At 43.9% G+C, this 12,115-nt stretch overlaps 1 protein-coding gene across 1 annotated transcript in view; it reads right to left on the bottom strand.

Annotated features, from left to right (window-relative positions):
* The window catches only part of nup160 (nucleoporin 160), an 86,507-nt gene that overhangs the window by 4,916 nt on the left and 69,476 nt on the right, over positions 1-12,115 (bottom strand). The window contains exons 28-34 of the mRNA XM_041197945.1: positions 11,617-11,777; positions 10,431-10,491; positions 8,625-8,735; positions 7,637-7,760; positions 6,718-6,819; positions 2,382-2,523; positions 1,335-1,460 (exon numbers count right to left, since the gene is read on the bottom strand). Coding sequence (XP_041053879.1) covers positions 1,335-1,460; positions 2,382-2,523; positions 6,718-6,819; positions 7,637-7,760; positions 8,625-8,735; positions 10,431-10,491; positions 11,617-11,777 — 827 coding nt within the window. The remainder of the gene's footprint in view (positions 1-1,334; positions 1,461-2,381; positions 2,524-6,717; positions 6,820-7,636; positions 7,761-8,624; positions 8,736-10,430; positions 10,492-11,616; positions 11,778-12,115) is intronic.

The raw sequence follows: 12,115 nt of genomic DNA, 5'->3' as shown, positions 1-12,115 counted from the left end.
AACAAGTGACGGATGGCCATGTGTGGGTTGGGGGGGTGGGAGGAGGAAAGAAAAAAAAAATTAAATTAAGGGGCTAAAGGTGGAGGAGAGAGTTCATGGTCTGAAGTTGTTGAACTCATTGTTAAGTCCAGAAGGCTCTAAGGTGCCTAATCAGAAAATGAGGTGCTGTTTCGATCTGTGAAATGGTTTGTTCTGCTATTAACATATTCTACTCTTACCTTTATGCCACTATCAGCACCTTTAGTCTTTAACATTACCATTAACACACCCTTTGGCTTGTGTCCATGACATCTTTGTCAATCTCTCCTGAGTTCCCACTCATCTCCAACCTTCTATTTTGTTCAACCCCCTCTTAAACAGTATAAAATCCACACAGTTCTACTTCTCTTTAGCTCTGAAGAGTCACATGGACTCGAAACATTAATTTTGTTTCTCTCTCCACAGATGCTGCCAGATCTGCTGAGCTTTTCCAGCACTCTCCATTTTTAATATAGTTCCCCCTCAATGGCCTCCATCATAAGCTGCATCATAGGAAAGGGAGTTAACCGTTTAAAAAAAACTAAAAGCCTTTGACAAATAACCTGAAGAAATTTTAGCCTCAAGGTTAAAAAAGAAACAAGAAATGTTGGAATATAAAGATAAATATCAGAAGAGAGCCAGTGAATGTTTGAGGGGGACAGACTATTTGACAGAACGGGAAGATGATGTTGGATAATTGTCTAACAGGAAGGACAGGAAGGACTGAAAGAAATGAGGGAAAGGTTGTTGCTGGGTAGAGTGTATACTTCACGGCGTAACAACAATTGTTCGAAATTGTTGCTCAATCAGGATATAATAGGGCACTGGAAAGACACAAAGAGAATAAAATGGCTGCAAATGGAAGAGACTGTTGTGGAAAATGGATAGAAGGGGAGGGTAGTTTTAGGAGTGAATGTCAGAGTAGGAAGCTGCAGAATGCTATGAGAGTTATAGTGATCTGGAATGGACTACCTAATGGGGTACTGGAAGCAGATTCAAGAGTAACCTTCAAATGGGAATTCCCTAAAAACTTGAAAAGGAAAAAAAATTGTAGGGCTATAAGGAAAGAGCAAGGGAATGGGAATATTTGGACAGCTCTTTGGAAGAGCCACCAGAGGCAAGATGGGCAGAATGGCCCCCTTCTGTACTGTCTGATTCTATGATTAAAGGACAAACCGTTTCAGAAGGTTGCAATGGGTTTACCTCTAGTTGTGTCGAATAAACAATCCCAGGATTGCCAGGAAAATGCTCTATCGTTATATATTTACAATACTCAGTGTCAACCCTAGAACCCCGAAGAGAAACTCAATGCTTACCTCAATGCCAAAATACTGATGTCCTTTTCCCATTAATGCATCAATGTACTCCAGCACCAGATCCACTGCTTCCTCCAGAAGGTCATAATTCAGATACAGCCTTAGGAGCCCAGCCACATCCACTTTCTGTTAAAGGATAAAGCAGTTCAGTCTGCAAGTTCCTCCCCCACACACACACACACACACACACACACTCACACACAGAGTGAGGGGTGAACAAGCTGTTCCTCCTTATAGTTTGCCCATTGCCATTATTTTCTGCTTTTATAACAGTTTCCAACTACAATGCAAGAGAAACAGGGCATCTTCTCTGTCCCAGGATTGGTAGTGTGCAAGCTTCTTCATACAGGTGGGGTGTTGATCACTCAGTCCAGTACTCCAAGGGGTTACACCCCCACAATCCTTCTCCCCCTCCTCCTCACCACTTATCCAATCCCAAATCTGGTGGTATATCACCGCTTTCTGCTAAGTGCATAATGATGATCCCTCAGACTACATGTTTCAGAACCATATTCACACACATGATTCTCAAACACCACACCAGGTCCAGGAACCTGGCAGGCAAAAATGCCAATGGGCTCACTCAGAAAATCCCAGCTTTCCCTGTTACAATTAACCCCACACATCAATAATTGATCCTGTTTATCCTGATACAGGCTTTGAGAAGCGAGATATAACAGGACAACACCACAGTATATGAAGGGGGATATTCTCAAGTCACAGTATACTTACCCAGTGTCTGATAACATCTTAATTCAGACACTCCTTTGAATCCAGGTAAATCCACATTCACTATTACACCAAGTAATCTTCTGCTTGGAGACATTTCACATATACAATTAATTTGGTATCCTGCTCATAATCCTGGAATTAACAGGTCAGTTGTACATGGAAATATTTTCATCACTGCACTTTCTTAACTTGAATAGGCAGCTTTAACATTATGACTAGGGTTAAATAATCCACGACCTCCCTCACCAGAGAAAATAATTTGCATTTATACCATTTGGGACTTCCTTGAAGTGAAAAAATAAGTGTCACCCTTGCCTTATAGCTGTTAATAAGCCAGTTAGGAAGTGGCACTCCATGCGACAGCAGTTTATTAATAACACAGCGATGGTACTGGGAACTTTGAGACTGGTAGCGATCAAGGTAGGAAGACAGCAACCTCCAGGCTTCATCTGTGGCACTGAGCAGGGATAGAACAGACAGTTAAGAGGATTTAGTGAGAGATTCTCCTTTACACAAGGACAAAAAGCTTGGGAAAACTTCAATTAGGTGAGGAATTAGCCAGTCTTACAATGGCCTTCCTTACCAGCCCAACTCAGATGTTACACCACTAGGCTCACATTTACACATTAAAACTGAGGCTCCACATAACTAAGGTGGCTGTTGAAGATCCTGCAGAATTATTAAAGAGCAAGGAATTCTCCAAGACTTGGGAACAACCCTCCCTCACCTACTGGTGCTTGTGATGCCTATTTAAGTCACTGCATTCCAGAAACTCTCAAGTTGTGTATGAAAATTGAAGTGAGATGCTTTAAGTGAAGCATGTATTACACTCGAGATACCATTAACAGTTGGATTGAACAGGCTGACTGGACTGGGCTTTCTTGGACCGTCTTTAGATATGCAAACTTATTGATGGGTCAGCCATTAACTATTACAGGAAGAGAAAAGCTGACTGAACAAAACCATACAAAATAAGCAAAGAAAGGTCAGCACCCTACCCAGTAGCTTCCTCTCTGTGGAAACTGAATGCTAAGCACACAAATAAAAAGGCTATAATTCAGAGCGTGTAAACTGTCAGTTCCTTCTCCATACTTGCAGTTCATTTCATTATCTTCTGGAGACTAACTACTTGGACACTGAAAGCACACCCGTCTCTGCAGGACCAAGAAGATGCTGGCATGAAGATGCAGACCACTCAAAGAATGCAAAGAGCATGACACAGCAGGCACTCAATCTCCTTGGTTAAGCATCATCATTATGATGGGAGCACAAACATAGTTTGAGTGGATTAGGATCATCCTTTACAGAAAAGCTGAAACACAAGCTCACCAAGAGAGTTGTCAAAGACAGTGACACGTGGTAATAGATTCTTCCATGCGGTAGCTCCACAGATACTCTCAACTGCAACCCAAGAGATTCCCAGGATACAGGTGTAATAATCTTTAACTCGCCCATTAGAAATTCCTGACCTATCGCAAATATCCTCGTGTTCGGTCACAGCTAGTCACTCCTGTAAGTAGTCCGAGTGTCTAGCTTTAAGGAGATTGTCCACAATGCCCAGTATCTAATGTCTATGCTTAAGCAAGAGGTGGAACTGTTTGAGCCCCTTCCGATTGGGTCTTCATCAATCTATTGGCAGGTAGTCAAGAAGCGCGTTGGGAAGATATGGTTTAATGTGAATCATAAAGCTGCCCGAATTTAAACGACAAGCAAACACAGTCAAAGCAAATCGCCCTTCCATTACACAAGGACACACTGCCCTTGAGAAGTCAGCAAACAAGCTCTCCTGCCCATTTTACAGGCTCACTTCCAGTGGGAGGTCTATAGCTTTAACTACTACCCAACTCAGGGGCTCACCACCTCTCCTAGAAGTATATTCACAACAGAAGCTTCACTCTGGGTTTATATAAATGGAATTATCCTCACTATGAAAGGCATTCCTGTTTTGTTAGGCTATCAGAGATAGGATCATAAAATACTTCATTTAACTTCAGCTTCTGCAAGCTGCTTAGTTGTGTGCAGTGGAACCCTGTGAGGCACATACAAGCAATTAGAAAACAACTAGCTCAGCAGCCTCCACGAAGCAAACTCAAGAATCACCACTCATTAAACTCATTAGAAAAGTCACACCAGTTTTCCTTGGAATCAGGAGAAAACAAACATTGTCCCAGTGAAGCCAGCACAACAAGTAAAACCTGAAAAGATTGAAGAGTTTCCTGGGTACTCAGTCAGCCAGTTTCACACACGGCCCTGTCTGTAACTTTGTTTTTATTCATTCACGGGACGTGGGCTTCGCTGGCTGGGTCAGCATTTATTGTCCATCCCTAATTGCCCTTGAGAAGCTGGTGGCGAGCCGCCTTCTTGAACCACTGCAGACCACGTGATGTAGGTACACCCACAGTGCTGTTAGAGAGGGAATTCCAGGATTTTGAGCCAGCGACTGTGAAAAGACAACGATGTATTTCCAAGTCAGGATGGTGTGTGGCTTGGAGGGGAACTTCCAGGTGGTGGTGTTCCCATGTGTCTGCTGCCCTTGTCCCTTAGGTGGTAGTGGTCATGGGTTTGGAAAGTACTGTCTAAGGAGCTGTAGCGGAAGTGCACCTTGTGTATGGTGCACTGTGCGTCATTGGTAGAGGGAGGAAATGCTGAACGTGGTGGATGGAATGCCAATCAAGCAGGCTGTTATATCATAAAACCGTAGAAAAGTTACAGCACAGAAAGGCCATTCAGCCCATCGTGTCTGTGCCAGCTGAAAAGAAAAACTAACTGCCCATTCTAATCCTACCTTCCAGCCTTGCAGGTTACAGCACTTCAGGTGCAGATCCAGGAACGTTTTAACTAAGTTGAGGGTTTCTGCCTCAGCCACCAATCCAGACAGTGAATTCCAGACACCTACCACCTTCTGGTTGAAAAAGTTTTGCTCAATATCCCCTCTAATCCTTCTACCATCATCTTAAACCTGTGTCTCCGCTCAGCTAGGGGAAACAAGTCTTCTCTGTCTATTCTATCTAGGCCCCTCATAATTCTGTACACCTCAATCAAGTCATCCCACAGCCTCCTCTGTTCTAAGGAAAACAAGCCCAGCCTATCCGATCTTTCCTCGTAGTTGCAATTTTCCAATCCTAGCAACATTCTTCTAAATTTCCTCCGTATTCTGACCTGAGCAATTATATTCTTCCTAAAATGTGGTCACCAGAACTGTGTGCAAAACTTCAGCTGTGGCCTAACAGCATTGTGGGTGTACCTACACCACAGGGACTGCAGCGGTTCAAGAAGGCAGCTCATCACCACCTTCTCAAGGGCAATTAGGGATGGGCAATAAATACTGGTCTAGCCTGCAATGCCCACATTCCATAAACAAATTTTTAAAAACCAGCGTTTTATACAGTTCCAGTATTACATCCCTGCTTTTGTATTCAATAACTTGTCCAATAAATGAAAACATTCCATATGCCTTTTTTTCCACCTTATCCACCTGTCCTGCCACCTTCAGGTCTCTCGCTTCCTCTGCCCCTCTCATTTTCCTACCGTTTATTGAGTATTCCCTTGCTTTGTTTGCCCTCCCAAAATGCATCACCTCACACTTTTCTGGATTGAATTCCATTTCCCACTTTTCTGCCCACTCAACCAAATCATTGATGTAATTCTGGAGTCTACAGCTATTCTCTTCACTAAACTACACGGCCAATTTTTGTGTCGTGCGCAAATTTCTCAATCATGCCACCCATATCTAAGTCCAAATCATTAATATATAAACAGCAAGGGTCCCAACACTGGAACGCCACTGGAAACTGCTTTCCACTCACAAAAACATCAATCATTATCCTTTGTTTCCTATCACTGAGCCATGTTTGGATCCAACCCACCACATTCCCCTGTATTACATGGGCTTTTACTTTTCTGATCAGTCTGCCATGTGGGACCTTGTCAAAACCCTTACTAAAATCCACGTAGACCACACCCACTGCACTTCCCTCATCAGTCCTCCTTGTTAACTTCCTCAAAAAATTCAGTTAGATTATTAAGACACGACTTTCCCTTAACAAAACCTCGCTGACTATCTCTGATTAATCCATACCTTCCTAAGTGATGGTTTATTCTGGCTCTGGTGTCAAGCTTCGAGTGTTGTGGGAGTTGCACTCATCCATGCAAGTGGAGAGTATTCCATCACACTCCTCACTTGTGCTTTGTAGATGGTGGACAAGCTTTGGGGAGTCAGGAGGTGAGTTACTGGCCACAAGCAGCTATCTATCCCTGGTAAGAATTGAAGAAATTCTCCATTTTTCCATGCCTGAAGTGTTCGGAGCGTATCTTGTGTCAAGAAACATATCTAACCGACCAGCTGCCCACAGCCACCCCTCACTGCATCCTTTGCTGAACTGGCAGTATGACATTAGGAGCTTTCCCCCTGGAGTCAGGAATTGCCTTATTCACAAAATGTAGGTCTAAACACTAATTGTCCTGTCCCAGTATCAATCTGCACTCCACCAGGAGCTGTACCTAATTCAAGGAGTGAATCTCAACCACAGTCTGATTCTCAGCCTGTGTGCCAAACACAAACCATCCCTGCACCCCCCCACCAACAACTCCCCGGACCCTCTGCCCCAGCCCTGGTCATCCCTCGGACCCACCACCCTATTAAGAGTTATACCTGGATTCCTTTGTTGTGACAATAGAAGGTATCTGATTGGTTTTCAGCCAGTCCCAGGCAGCAGACTGTGCAGCTTCACCAACAAATTGCAACTTGATGCACCTGAAACAGAGGGAAGACATGGTACATTGATTAACATTTACAGTCCATTCTAGATCACATTACACTGGTCAACAATTACAGTCCATTCCAGAAATACATGAAAGGAAGGTTCTAATAGGTTCAACACTGCTGAGGGAGACAACGAATGATCAGAGAAAGTGTTTGAGACAGACATCACTTGAAGTATTGAAATGGAGCTCAATTCTGCCAAAATTAATTCAGCACTTTCCAAAATTACATTAAATGGTTGAAATAACTTGTACAATTGAACTAAATCTGCCACTACAAGCTGATACAACCAAAACTGGAAACCTAACCAATTATCCGAGAATATTTAAAAATCTTACCCAGTGGAAGATTAAAAAAGCTGAACAACATTGGCAAACATATCTAAGTCACTGCCTTATTCATACCCCACACCCTGTCTCCCTGCTCTGTGCTAATGGACACTCACTGCCTCCAAAGGTTTAGTAAGCTTTGGCCTTTGAGAAAGCCCACACTTTCAGCATTGATCACCTGCTCTTGAAAACTACAAACTCAGTTCTCCTATCCAGTGAGCACCATCCTACAGCAAATCAGAAAGCGAACAGCTCTCATCGACTAAGTGTTGGTCAGCATACCAGTCTTTCACAAACCACAGGGAGAGCCACCTAGCCAGCAAAACATGCCCACCAGTAGCCCCCAATCCATCCAGGGAGTGGAATATTCAGTTCAGGACATGGTGCACTACCTCTTTACATAATGTGCTTTGAGTTCTGCAAGGGTGAAAGGGATGAGATAAGCTGCATGTTATACTTACAAGCAATCCCAGACTTACTTGAAGGAGAGTCCTTCGAAGATGGGGGTCAATGAGAGTTTGAAGGTTTGACATAAGGAGACAGCAGCATCAAAGAGTCCCACTTGAACAAGTAAGGCCACCATCTCTTCGGCAGAGGCACTCCCTGCAGTAGAACCGAGACTTAAAGATGGAGCAAGCAACCACAATATACAGCTTCATTCTCAACATTTAAACAAGGCTACAACAACAAACACTACAGATTTACCAACTCAGCACTGTGTGGGCTCTGGGAACATAGTGGTTACAATGCTGGGCTAATAATCTAGAGAATGCAAGTTCAAATCTCACATCAGTTTGCCAATTTGAATTAAGATTCTGAAAACAGTCAGTGTGACCTTAAGAATCCAACTAGTTCAGAGATGCTCATTAGGGAAGGAAACCTGCCCTTCTTATCCAGTCGATTCTTTCCATGATTCCAATCTTATCTCATTTGCTCACTCCAAAAATGTGTTCATAAAAGGCCTAGCAAGCCACTCAGTTGTACAGAGCAACTAGGGGTGGCCAATAACTGCTGGCCTTGGCAGTTATAGCCAAACCCTTGCAACAAATCTTTTAAACCCTCACTGTGGACTGTGACCTTGTGATGTGACACAGGCCAGGATAGTCCCACATTCCACGTCAGACCAGTAAACTGATCTCAACCACAGACTGCTAATAAGGTCTTGATCCCTTAGATTTAGAGTGCTAAGGGCCTGCGATGGGATTAAGTGAGGCAAGAATTGGGATGGGGCTTATTACACATCAAATGAACTTTGTACCGGAGCACTAGGTCCTAACTGAGTGGATGGGAAGTCACTGAAAAGGCCTTTACTGTTGACAGTCACACACTCCAGTATTCATGTTCCACTATCCACAGGAGAATAACTGAAACAGCAAATCACACGAGCATGTTTGTAAATGCACAATTTTCTACTCAACAATTAATCAGGGTCTTCACGTAGAAAATTAAGTTGCTTCTGGTTCTCACCTGCTATCGCTGCAGAGGCTGGGTCATGCTTTGCAAGCAGTAATCGTGTACGGGCCAACACAAACTCCTTCTCCAAATCCTTCAGTTCCACTATATCAATCTGTCGGCAGACTGCAATCACACATTAAACAGTGACATGGGCAACTCCACACAACTGGTTTGCTCCTAAAATCTGTTTCTCACTGCCCCCACCACACTGTCCCCATCAAGACCCCCTCTACCCCCCTGACCCATGACTGTGAAGCTACTGGATAGATGTAAACACCCATCTGGTTCAAAAATGTCCTTTAGGGAAGGAAATCTGCCATCCTTACCCTGTCTAGCCTTCATGTGACTCCAGACCCACAGCAATGTGGTTGACTCTTAACTGCCCTTTGAAATGGCCTAGTAAGCCACTCAGTTGTATCAAACCACTACAGTAAAATTAAATAAAAATAAAACTAGACAGATCACCTAGCAATGAACCAGGCACTCGAAACTTCAAAGACACACCCTCCACAGTCGACCCTGAAAAGTTCTCCTTACTAACATCTTATGACTTGTGCCAAAATTGGGAGATCTCCCACAGACTTGTCAAGCAACAGTCTGACATAGTCATACTCACAGAACCATACCTTGCAGACAATGTCCCAGACATCATCACCGGGTGTGTCCTGTCTCACCAGCAGGACAGACACAGCAAAAGTGGTGGCACAGTGGTATACAGTCAGGAGGAAGTTGCTCTGGGAAACCTCAACATTGACTCTGGACCCCATGAAGTCTCATGGCATCAGGTCAAACACGGACAAAGGAAGCTCTTACTGATCCTCCCTCCCTCACCACTGACCGTCCCTCCCCACTCAGCTGACAAATCAGTGCTCCTCCAATTGGAAGAAGTGCAGAGGGTGGCAAAGACAGAATGTATTCTGGGTGGGGGACTTCAATGCAGTCAACAGCACCTGGTCAGTGCTGACTAGAGATTGAGGGGAGCTGGAAGCAGTAAAATATCTCTGTTCCTGTTGGCAACAATTCAAACTACACCCACACGTCAGATGGTTCCACAGAAATCCAGCTATGTAACATGTTCTGAAGAAGTCATATTCAACTCCAAACATTCTCTTCCTCTCAACACAGATGCTGAGTATCTCCAACACTTCGTTTTTCCTTACAGCTATGTGACCTGTTTCTCTGACCCCACATGTTCTGTTTGTGTACTTGTATATTTAAACTACACTTCATTCTGGTTAAACCACCAAACCCAACAGATAAGAAAAGGGCTCCATCTGATTGGTAACTTTAGCTCCTGAATTCACTAATGACGGAGCGAGCGATCTTTTAAAATACTGATTCCAGCAGAATTCGGAGTAAGGAACCATCTAATGGGAGAGGTAAAAATAAAACATGGAGGCAGAAAACTCCATGTGACATTAATTTAGCACTAACAGTGCTCCCAGAATTTGGGTATCTCACTGAACTTAAGAGTAACTCCGAGTAACACTGCAAGCTGATGAGGCTCCCAGGCAGTCAGAGGTATGGAGGGAGCTGTCTTCAACAGAGGGCAATGTGAACAGGTCAGAGTGGGCATCAGCATCCCTCGAATGGTCAGGAAGTAATCATAATGAAATGGGATCAAAGGGCAAGATGAGAATTGGAGTTACCTTTAGTGTCATTCACGGACACAGGGCATCAGCACAGCAACATACAACATTTTCTACAAGGCGTCAATCTTCTGTCAGATGCATCACAGATACTTTACATAAACTCAACCAGCTTCCTTTGATTTGCAACCTTAAGTAGTGAGTGATGAAACAAAATAACATGACTTACTTTGTGTGACAGTGTGCTCGCCATCATGGTTCCTCTTTGGTGATGCCCCAGGACGCTCATACTGTTATAGCAGAAGAAAAGTTTAAATAGGACCCAGCACCACAGGAAAAAGACAACACCAGCCTGTCCCAGAGTGTTAAACATCATACCCTTTAATTCTTCCCAACAAAACCTCATTACCAGGGACAGCATTGTAAATAAGTCTGTCAACTCATCAGACCAGAAATATGGGGCCTATCAGCTCCACCAAACTATGTCTCTGAGTAAAAACAAAAGTCCCACATGTTTTTTTCAAACAGACATCTCAGTTGATCCTGGTATAATCACTGATTTTGATATATACAAGTCTCTGTTCCTGCAACCACTTTAAAACTACACCATTTAGTTTACTCTCTTCACTCTTTCTACCAACATGTATCATTTGACATTTGTGTTAAGTTTTATCTACCATATATCTGCTTATTTCACTGGTTTGTCTATGCCCTCCTTTTACGATTCTCTTCACTGTTTAAGTTTGCTACATTTATGAGCTTTGTGTCATGTGCAAACTGAAATGATGCCCTTTATACCCAAGTCCAGGTCATTAATATACATCAAAAAGAGTAGCCCAAATATCCATGTGGCAGACATCAATGCACATTTCCCTCCAGTTCACCAGCAGTCTCTGATTTCGGTCTCTTAGCCAATTTGATATCCATGCTGTCACTGCCCCTTTAATCCCATGGGCTTCAACTTTTCTCAAGTTTATCATGTGGTAATTTGTCAAATGTGTTTTGAAAGTCTATATACAAACCAACCACAATTCCCTCATCACCCCTCACCAGTGCTATACCCAGGAACTCAATAATGCACTGAGAGCTTTCTTTCAAGTTACCAACACACTCTCCAGCATTAGGATGAAGGGGACTGCAACCCACTCACACAAAGTTAGTGCTTCCTTTGTCCAGACTGAAGACAAGTCCTCCCAATTCAACACCAAGCTTGCATAGACCCAACCTGTCATAAACAACCTGTCAATGAGCTGCTCACTGTGTCCTCACATCTCCTCAGTTCACCCAGTGCCAAGTACTCCAGCTGTCAGCACTTCAGGTGCAACTGCAGTTTGTAAACACATGCTCTCACTAGCCGATAGTGAAACTCTGTCCATCATCTCACAAGGAATGGGTGTTCAAATGTGCTCTCATACCATAGCTCCTGCTGCAGGCCGTACAATCCAGGCGTACTCCGGTCGGATTTGTCGCAGACAGTTTATCCCCACGAGGTAACAGTTAACTTGTTTCTGGAGCCCATCTAGAGAGCGGACTTCTCGCCCAAGACGCATTCCATATTCGAACATCACTGTCCCAGCTAGGAGGAGAGCAAGAAAAGATACCCAAAAGGTAAAGCATTCATAGATCACTTCTGCCAGCCGCTGGCTCCACGGGGCTACCCAGCCCCCTCCCCCGCAAGCCAGCTCTTCAGGGCTGCCCCACCCCCTCCACCAGCTCCTTGGGGCTGCCCAGCCACCAAACCACCACACCCCTCGGCTCCTCAGATGTTTCCACTAGTGGGGGAATCTCAAACTAGGGAACATAGTTACAGAATAAGGGGACATTCATTTAAAACTGAATGTGAAGGAATTTCTTCTCTCAGAGAGTAGTGAATGTCTAGAATTCTCTACCCGAGAGTTGTGGAAGCTAGATCTC

Source organism: Carcharodon carcharias, chromosome 10 (assembly GCF_017639515.1).
Source record: "Carcharodon carcharias isolate sCarCar2 chromosome 10, sCarCar2.pri, whole genome shotgun sequence".
In the NCBI taxonomy this organism is placed as follows: domain Eukaryota; kingdom Metazoa; phylum Chordata; class Chondrichthyes; order Lamniformes; family Lamnidae; genus Carcharodon; species Carcharodon carcharias.
Note: the sequence above shows the minus strand (reverse complement) of the source record. Positions and strands in the feature narration are given on the sequence as shown.